At 64.7% G+C, this 9,613-nt stretch overlaps 1 protein-coding gene across 1 annotated transcript in view; it reads right to left on the bottom strand.

The window, feature by feature from the left end:
• MARCHF9 (membrane associated ring-CH-type finger 9) overlaps positions 1–8,437 on the bottom strand; it is a 15,734-nt gene extending 7,297 nt beyond the window's left edge. The window contains exon 1 of the mRNA XM_077838822.1: positions 8,066–8,437. Within this exon, the coding sequence (XP_077694948.1) occupies positions 8,066–8,437 (372 nt within the window). The remainder of the gene's footprint in view (positions 1–8,065) is intronic.
• Positions 8,438–9,613: the final 1,176 nt, after the last annotated feature.

Raw genomic sequence — 9,613 nt, 5'->3', positions numbered from 1 at the left:
CCTTCCCGTGCACCAGAGAACCCAGCCCAGGGCACACTGGGGGCACGGGTGTGATGGGCAATGGGTGGCGCCCGTTGTGAGGCATTCGGCTGCCTTGAGGCTCCTGCTGAGCCGGGACCCCGCAGCACAACTGCTGACACCCCTTCCCCAATGGGGAAGATAATCCAGGGACATGCAGCCTCCTCCCCACGGGAAACCCCAAGCCAGGACTCCAGCCCCCCGGACCCAGCCAGTCCCCCCAAACTGAGGTACCCGGGGCGCTGCACTCAGCATGGCTCTGGACAGGCTGTGCGAACCCGGCAGAGCCCAGGCCGCAGAGGTGGGGGACAGACCCACAGACAGCGGCTGACCCAGAGGGGCCTCGGTCACTACAACAGCTAGAGAGGGATCACCGGCCCTCCAGAGGTCCTCTCCCCGCCGGCCCCGTACCACGAGGCAGAGGACGCCCACACGCCAAGCTCGACTGGCTACCGCCTGGGGGATCACGCTCTGCCAGTTTCACGGCTGGGTGACCCCACACCGGTGCGTGCGTCCCGCCTGCCACCCTGGTTGGCTACAGAGAGACGGACCCAGCCAGGGTAGGGGGTTCTGATCCGTCTCCCCACTGGGCTGGCCCACACCAGCCCCTGGTATAGCTCACCGGGGCCTGCTCTGGCTCCCCAAATTCCCCATCTGGCATAAAAGTCTCCAGCGCCCTTTCTCCCCAGCAGGCCCAGGGCATTTACTCCTGGCATCCAAGGAGCACCCCCTGCCATACCTGTGTGATCCCACCCAGACTCCAGCTGGGGGTTAACCAAGACCGGGTAGGCTGGAGAGCGGTGCCCATGGCTGCACAAACCGATGTCTGCTTCGGAGGGTGCAAAGTGTTGGATTCTCGGCGCCGCCCAAAGGGCCTTCAAGAGGGTGGCAACAGCCTGGCTGGTGCCCAAGCTGGCCTGACAGCTCTGCTCACACACACCGCACCCCAGCCCCTGGCATAGGGGGCGGCTTGGGGGCCAAGGCCAAAGCGCATTGCACTCTGGGTATTCTTGGTTCCACGGGGCTGGGGAAGCAGAGCACAAATGAGAGCAGCCTTTAGGCTGCTCTAACTTGCAGCAAGGGCAGGGCCGGGCCTGAATATGGAGGTACAGAGAGGGAGGGCTCTGGTGCCACAGGTAGCTTCTGAAAGGCATTTTTTAGGCCTAATGGTCATTTATTTTTGCCCACAACATTCCAGGCAAGCTGCCCTCTTTCAAGATGGCCACCCCTGCCCTTGGTTCCCAGCCCTTGACAGCCCGGGCTTCCCCGAGGGCCCCTGCGACTTCTGCTCCATGCAGAGCAATAGGAGACAGCAGCCATTTCACAAGAGCGCCGTTCTCGGGGGAGCTCGCTGGAGGGAAATAGCGTTCGCCCGTCACTGCTGCAGGAGAAATGAAAAACCAAACGGCCAAGAGTCACCAGCAGCCCCCAGAGAACGGAGCCTCAGGTGGAGCCGGCGCCCCTGGGAGCTTTAGCCCCAGGGGGAGTTCGGACAGCCTGCGCCGGTCCATTGTTAAGGCCACGTGGGACAAACAAAATGGCGCCACGCCCCCTGCTCCGTTTCTCACGGGCGCTGTTCCTTAATGATCGCCCGACTCGCTGCAGGTTTGCTCTGGGCTCGGGGGGATCCGGGGCCGGAGTCATGGTTTTAGCGTGCAGCTCGGCTCGGCGCTCCGGACGGAACCACCCCGGCAGGGCCAGCACCTGAGGGCTAACCAGGCACCAGGGGAATCCCCGGAGAACAGGGGCGCATCCCCTCTCCGCTCCAGGGGAACAATGGAGGACCCCCCCACATACACATCTGAGAATGTGTCTGAGTGCCCCCCACCCCCTAACCCCGGCCAGGATGGGGGTGAAGGCACCTCTAACTCAGGGCCGCTGGGCAGGGCCCCCTTGTACGTGATGCCTGGAGATGGCGCACGGGGCAGGCAGATGGGACTGTGAGCTCCAGGAGTCCCGGACGCCGGATTGGGACAGCGACCCATCCTGGTCCCCCAGGAGCAGCCCCTGGGCCACACAGAAAATCCCACTCCCTTAATGCATAAATAAGACACAGAGCCTGGCGCGATGGGGTCCTGCCCCTCGACTGGGGTTCCTTGGTGCTACCGTAATAAACCTAATAAATAACATACAGCACCTAGCGCAATGAGGTCCTGGGCCATGTCTGAGAACCCCACTGCCTCACCCCTCCGCTAAGCACCCCACGGCCCTCCTCCCCGCTGAGCACCCCACGGCCCGCCCCCTCACCCGCTAGTCCGCTCGGCTCTTACCACGTGGCACCAGCACCCTCCTCTCCCTCCATCCCCCCTTGCCTGCCAGCTCCCACCTCAACACCTCCCCCACGCGCTGTCCCCTTTGCAGGGGAGGCTGCCCTGGGCCACCGTGGCTAAAGGCGACTGGCACCAGGGTGGGACATGGGGCAGCGAAGGATCCAGGACTGTCTGATGCTCTCGGAGCGTTTCCCCTCCTCAGGACTCGGAAAGGCGTAGGTGAACGCCTCCCAGGCCTGGGACTGTCCCTTGCCCAGCAGGTGGGCAGCGCCAGGCCCCTGGTGGGTGCCGCCAGGATACACACATTGCTCACAGCTCAGGGAGTAATTTCCTGTTATTATGGTGGCACCCCAGCGACCCCAACCAGGCTTGGGGCCCTGTCATGCCAGGCGCTGCACAGACCCAGAGCGAGAGACAGTCCCTGGGCCCCAGGGCTCACACTTTGAGAAGAGCAGGTGAAGGGGTAGAACAGAGTGACAGAGGCCGCAGCAGGACAGGGGGATCCACACGGGAGGATACGGACCCCGAGATTAGGGTTTAGTGGCTAAAGCACAGGAGAGGGACCCAGGACTCCTGGGTTCTCTCCCCAGCTCTGGGAAGGGAGTGGGGGGTAGCTGGTTAGCCAGGGGGGTAGCTGGTTAGCCTGGGGGGCTGGGAGCCAAGACTCCTGGGTTCTATTCCCAGCTCTGGGAGGGGAGTGAGGTTAGTGGGTTAGAACAGGGGGGCTGGGAGCCAGGACTCCTGGGTTCAATTCCCAGTGAGTGGGGGCTAGTGGGTTAGAGCAGGGGGCCTGGATACCAGCCTACCCCGAGTCCTGGCATAGCCTGTGGTGATGCCTGTCCTTGGGCGATGGAGCCCGCATGGCACGTGCCGCTGGGGAATGTCTCACCCATCGCCTGGAGCCACGACAGGGCTCCAATTAAAGTGACATTTCAACGTGCACCGCCCTGGGCTGATGACTCACTCCCTGCCAGGCTCCATCCATCACAGAGAGCTGGGGAGGGGGCCCCTGGGCTTTCCCCCCAACCCTTCGGGCCCTGGCCAGAACCACCCTCTGGGGCTTGGGTCTGCTTCTATCTCTGCAGCCTCCTCCCCGCCCCATTTCACGCCTCCCACCACATCCCCCCATTTCATCGAGGGGTAAACTGAGTCACAGAGACGGGTCATGTGATCCAGGATGGCGTAGGCCTCCCTGCTCAGAGCAGGGGGTCCCACCAATGGAGCATGGAGCCCAGAGATGAGCGACAAAGACAGTTTTGGGGAGGAATTAACCTGGCTCGGCTTGGAGACAGTCGGAGGATGAACCCTAAGACTGCGAACTGGCTCTTATGGGGAAGCCCCCATGGCACGGGCAGGATGCCCTGGAGATGTAGCGACTTGTGGATGGAGAGGGGTCAGCCCTGTGCAGGGAATGGGGGCGGGGGCGAAGGGGCCGGGAGGAGAGGAAATACCTTATCCAACTGATGGAGCTGCCCAGGGAGTCACCGCAAGGGCTGGGGCGAGAGCTCCCATGCTGGAGCCGTGGGACGCCAGATGGGGCAGGCCCCTGGTGGGTGGGGCCAGAAGGAACCTGTGGGCGCCAGGTTTGTAGAATTTTTGGTGGTGCCCAGAATGGGTCCAAGCAGAGCCGTCCCATCCATAGGACGGACCGGGGCAACCGCCCTGGGCACCACACTTTGGGGGGCCCCACACTACCGGGAGATGTGGGCTCCAGGGCAGCCTGTGGGGCCAGCGGGGGGCCTGGTGCCGGCAGCAGCGAGCGACCCGGTGGGAAGCAGGGGTGGCAAGAGGCGGGCGGGGGCTTGGGGGGAAGGGGTGGAGTGGGGGTGGGGAGAAGGCAGGGCAGGGGTGGGAAGAGGTGGGGCAGGGTGGGGCAGGAAGAGGCAGGTGGGGGTTTGGGGGAAGGTATGGAGTGGGGGTGGGGAGGGGGCAGGGCAGGGGTGGGAAGAGGTGGGGCGGAGCGGAAAGAAGCAGGAAGGGGCTTGGAGGAAGGGGTGGAGTGTGGGCAGGAAGAGGCAGGCGTGGGCTTGGGGGAAAGGGCAGAGCAGGGGCAGGAAGAGGCGAGCGGGGCAGGCTGGGGCCGGGTCGCTCGCTGCTGCTGGTGTCAGGCCCCCTAAGAACCCCCCAGGCCGCCAAGGATCCCGCGTCCCCCTGAAGCGCGGGGCCCCCCATAGCGTGGGGCCCGGGGCGTTTGCCCCGATCCATCCTATGGACGGGACGGCTCTGAAAATATAAACCCAAACACTGGGGGAGCAGGGCCCACGTTCCTGAATATTGGTGGAGCACAGGCCCATGGGCCCATATAACTCGCCTGCCTGTGCCTGCAGGGGCTTCCCACGATCCCGACCCCCTACCCAAGAGCAGCCCGGCGCCCAACGCTTCCCTGGCTGGGTTCTGGGCGTCCCTGCCACGCTGCCATCCCTCCTGCCGCACCAGCTGGCCCATGTGTTTGGCCCTGGCCCGGACAGCTCCTCTCTCAGACACCAGGACCTCGGGAGGCCAGAAAGCCCAGCCTCCTTGGCGGGGACTGGGCCGTCTCGGTCACCAAGCCCAGGGCGAGCTGGCACCAATGCAACAGGCCCGGCAGCCCCTGATGAGTTGCTTTGGCTTTAGATGGGATGGAGACGTGCTGGATCTGTCCGGGGTCCAATCTCTGGTGGTGCTTGGGTGTGGGGGGGAACGGAACTCCCTGTCTCTCCCACACGTCCCCAGCCCCCCATGGTGGGACGTGTCCGCAATTACACCCGTCCCGTGTCACTGAATCACCCTCTAGGCCAGATCTATGCACCAGGCTGAACTTTAGGGAGACAGAGCCGGGGGCAGAGGGCAGAAGTTGGAGGGCTCTGTACATCCGGCTCGGAGGACTCACTTCCAGTGCCTTGTGCCACTGGGGGCATGGGCATCCCTGCCTCTCTGCAAGTGAGTGCTCTATGCCCCCGCCCCGGCGCACGGCCCTGGCAGGCTGCAGGGGCACTGGGACTATCCAGGCGGGAGCCCCCCGCTGGAGTCTAAAGAGCCACAAGCACGTGTGTGAATGCACATCCATGTCACACGTAGGCACCTCCACACCGCGACGTGTGGGCGCACACGTGTCCAGTCGCACGCGTCCACCAACACGCATACGCCCACGTGTTTGCATAGGCACAGGGGGGCCACGCATGAATGTGCACAAAGGCGCCCCCATGTCCCCACCGGCACGTTCTGGTGTATCCAGCAAAGGCAGAGATGCAACCCGCCCTGACACACACACACGTTTACCTGTGGCGTTTACCACCCCCCGTTACGCCGATCGGCCAGGAGGGAGTTACTGGTGCATTAGCTCCAAATGACCCCAGTCAATATCCCCTCTCTCGGCACCCCCAGCCCCAGTGCAAACCCTAAACCACTCCTTAAATCTCATCTTCAAAGCCATAAAAATCCCGCTGGCCTCGTTCCCTCTTCGGAGTTGCAGGGGTTAAAATGCTCCAAGGACTCCCCAAGGGAGAGGGAGGGGGTTCCCACTGGGGTTCGCCCACCCCAGATCCCCAGCCCCACTCCTTTCCTCTTTGCTCCTTGAATCTGCCCAGCTCCAGCCGGGGGGCATGGACCCACGTGCCTCGCTCTAGCCACGCCTCGGCGGTTCCTAGAAAGACTTTGCTCCCTCCCATGACTCCGTGGCCCAGGCCTGTTCAAATCCAGGAGTCCCCCTGCCCCGGGGCATCCGGCAGCACCAGGACCAGAAGAACAAGCTCTGCGCGGCTTCCATGCAGGGGAGTTGGGAGCGGTAAGTACCGCGGCCGCCTGGTCTCGAAGGGGAAGGATTAATTAACGGTTCCCAAATCTCAGCATAAATATCCCGCCTTCCTCCGGCGCAGCAGGTCTGTGTCTGCCAAGAAATGGGGCCAACAGGTGGGGACGGAGGGAGCCTCCCGTCTACCCCATGGTTCCAACCTCCTGCTTTTCTCTCATTATCCCTCCTCCCCCAGGCTCCCCCTGCCCGTCCAGATGAGGGGCACTCCCATCAGCTTGGCCCAGGTAGTTCAGCACCAGGCCGGGCATCTCCCTTGTCTGCAGTCACACCCGGCTCCCCAGCAGCGCTTCCCCTCTGGAGTCTCAGACACCGGGTCTTAAGCATCTCAGAGCACCCGCTGGCCGGCATCGCAGGAGATCTTGCCGGGTTAGGCCCGGACATTACTCACATGGGATACTTGCCAGGTGCCTGCGGCCAGCTGGAGATTCAGCAGGGGGAGATCTCCCCTGAGGCCCCCTGCCACAGAGGACTCTGCCTAGGCCCCTCTGCTATTGGGACGAGACACTTCCGAAGCCACTACCTGCCTCTGGCCATTTAAGAGCCTCCAACTCTTCTCACAAGACTCACAGCGCCATCCCCAGCACCCCACTTCCAACGCAGGGAATTACCCGATCCCTTAGACATCCCGCTGCAGGGCCATTTCACGCATCCACCCTCACGCACTGCTCAGCGGCGGCTGCGCTCCTTCAGAGGTGGCTGCATGTTGGTTGGGGGGGGGGGGGGGCTGCTGGACACCGCATGCTCTCAGGGCAGGCGGCGAGCCATCAGTACGGTGCTCCATGCCAGGCCTGCATGTGCTGAGACACAATGCTTCTCCGCCCCGGCCCCAAACAACACACCCACAAGCTAGGTATGGCTAATGCCTGGGCATTATTGTCACCCCAGTGCAGCCCCTGAAAGCTCCAGAGTGTCCTTTATCCCCCCAGGATTTCAGTGCAAGCTGCATACTCCTCCATCCCACTGATTGTACGCATCGGGACACATCCCCCCAGATGCCCAGACCCGTCCTGCCAACCCACCCCCTAAGCAGCGCTAAGTCCATCCGTGGCACCCCAAGGGTGGGTATGACCCAGTCCCGGGATCTGAGGGGGGAGCAGCGGGTGGGCTAGAGGGGACATGGCCCTGCAAGGAACCATTCTTCAAAATAAGGGACACACAGTGCCCACTAAGACCATCTTCATCTGAGCTTTGGCATTTCTTAAGAGAGCCAGGAGGACAACTCAAATACCCTCCCTGGACATCTTCACCATAACAACCCGGCTCTCTTGCCATGAGGCACAGACCCTGGCATTGCCTGGCACACAGAACCTGTCACCCTTGCCACGAGGCACAGACCCTGCCTGCCCTGCCCCTGAGAATCCCTTGGCACCCTCATCCCCTGGTATCCCTCAAACCTAGTAAACCCCTGACCCCCTCACCCCTAGTAATCCTGGTAACCCCTGGCAACCCTCACCACTAGTAACCCCCAGTAACTCCCCTGACACCCCTCACCCCCAGCAACTCTCACCCCTGGTAACCCCCCTGGCAACGCTCACCACTCTTAACCCCCAGTAATCCCCCTGACACCCCTCACCCCCAGCAACTCTCACCCTTAGTAACCCTTTTACACCCCTCACCCTTGTAACCCCGACACCCCTTCCCCCAGCAACCCCCCTGGCAACCGTTACTCCTAGTAACCCCCTGACACTCCTAACCCCTAGTAACCCCCGGCACCTCACCCCAGTAATCCTAGTAACGCCCTGGCACCTCACCCCTAGTAACCCCCAGTAACCTCCCTGACACCCCTCACCCCAAGTAACTCTCACCCCTAGTAACCCCCTGACACCCCTAGTAATCCTGGTAACCCCCTTGCATCACAAGCCCCTTGGCATCCCTCACTCCTAGTAAGCCGCTTGTACCCCTAACCCCTAGTAACCCCCTGGCACCTCACCCCTAACAACCCCCTTCACCCCTCAGCCCTAGTAACCCCAGCGAGGCGCCGACTGACCTGCTCGGGCCCCTGGAAGCAGATCCGGCACTGCGGGGTCCTCATGCCGCTGTCCAGGCTGCTGCTGAGAGACACGGTGTCCAGGCCCCCCCCGGCTCCGGGCTGCTGGCCGGGCTGCTGGCCGGGGGGCGGCGGCCGCGGCTCCTTCTCCTCCAAGGCCAGGCTGCGGGGCCGGGGCTCGGCCACCCCCCCGTAGTACTCGGCCTCATCGTCCTGCCGGGCCGAGCAGTCGGCGAAGGGGGGCCAGCCGCAGCCGCTGCCCCCCAGCGCCCGGCTCCCCCCGGCTCCGGGCTCGGGCTCCGGGCGGCCCCGCCGCATCAGCACCAGCAGCTTCAGCTCGTTGAAGAACATGCGGATCCGGTACTTGAACATCATGTACCCCGGGCCCAGCGGCTGCAGCGCCTTGGAGAGCTGGGGCAGGGGCGAGGGGCGCCCGGGGCGAGGGGGCGCACGGGGCGCTTAGCTCTGTCCCTGCGCGGCGCCCGCCGCATCGGGAGAAGGGGAGGAGGAGGAGGCCTGTGGGGGGGCCTCGAGGGGGCAACAAGGGGGAGAGGGGGCAGCACCGCCTGGGGGACACATCTCCGGGGGCGCCGGGACCGGGGAGCGCACTGGTGATGGAGGGGGACAGGGGACCCCGGCGGGGCAGGGAAGGGGGGCGGCCCCGGCCGCTTTCCTAAGGCCGGGCCGGTTCGGTGGGTGCCTGGGCCCCTCCGCCGCCCGCGTCCAGCTGCCTCCCCCGGGTCATGGTGAGCGGCGCAGCCGGAGGCCGGTACCCCCCGCCGGCGGCGAATGCGGGGACCGATCCCCCAGCGGCAAATCCAGCGGCGGCCCAAAGGGTCTTAAACCCGGGGGCCTGCGCCCCTCTCCGCCTCCTCCCCTCGGGGCGCCGGCTCCTTTGTCTGCAGGGCTCCGGGCATCTCCGCTCCTCCCGGCAGGCGCTCACCCGCCAACACGCGGGGCCCGCAGGAGCCGCATCCTGCCCGGGCGCCCAGCCCCGCGCCCCCCTCTCCGCGCCCCGGCTGGGGCTCGCCCTGCGCCGCGGGTATTGTCTCTCCAAAGCCGCGGCTCTGCGCGCAACAGGAGCCGCCGGGGCCGCCCGGAGCGCTCCCCCTCCTTCCGGGGGGCCAGCGTCCCCCCCCCGCCAAGCTCCCCCTCTCCAGCCACCGCCGGGAAGGCTAGGGCGCAGGGCTGGCCATGGCCGGGGCTGGCGGTGGCTCGGGGCTGGAGAGGAGAAATATGGCTTCTTCTTCCGGTACAGCAGCGTGTTAAATAAAACATTTCGGGGGGGGGGGGCGGAGAAGAGAGGGCTGCTGCGCTACGCTGCTTGCCCCCCCCCAACGTGGGGAGCACGTGGGGGGAGTCCCCGGGAAATGTGAAAGTGACCAGAGGGGGTCCCCCCGTCCGGGAAGATGGGAGCCTTCCAGACGGGGAAGGGGTGAGGAAAGGTCCCACTTTCCCCCTCTCCAGGAAGGAGGGACCGGAGCCAGGAGGAGGCAGGTGTGGGGAGCCCAGCCAGCCCACGGTTCCCCTCCCCAGCAATCCAGAAGG

This window comes from Eretmochelys imbricata, chromosome 20 (assembly GCF_965152235.1).
Source record: "Eretmochelys imbricata isolate rEreImb1 chromosome 20, rEreImb1.hap1, whole genome shotgun sequence".
Taxonomy (NCBI): domain Eukaryota; kingdom Metazoa; phylum Chordata; order Testudines; family Cheloniidae; genus Eretmochelys; species Eretmochelys imbricata.
This window is presented reverse-complemented; position numbering and strand designations above follow the sequence as displayed.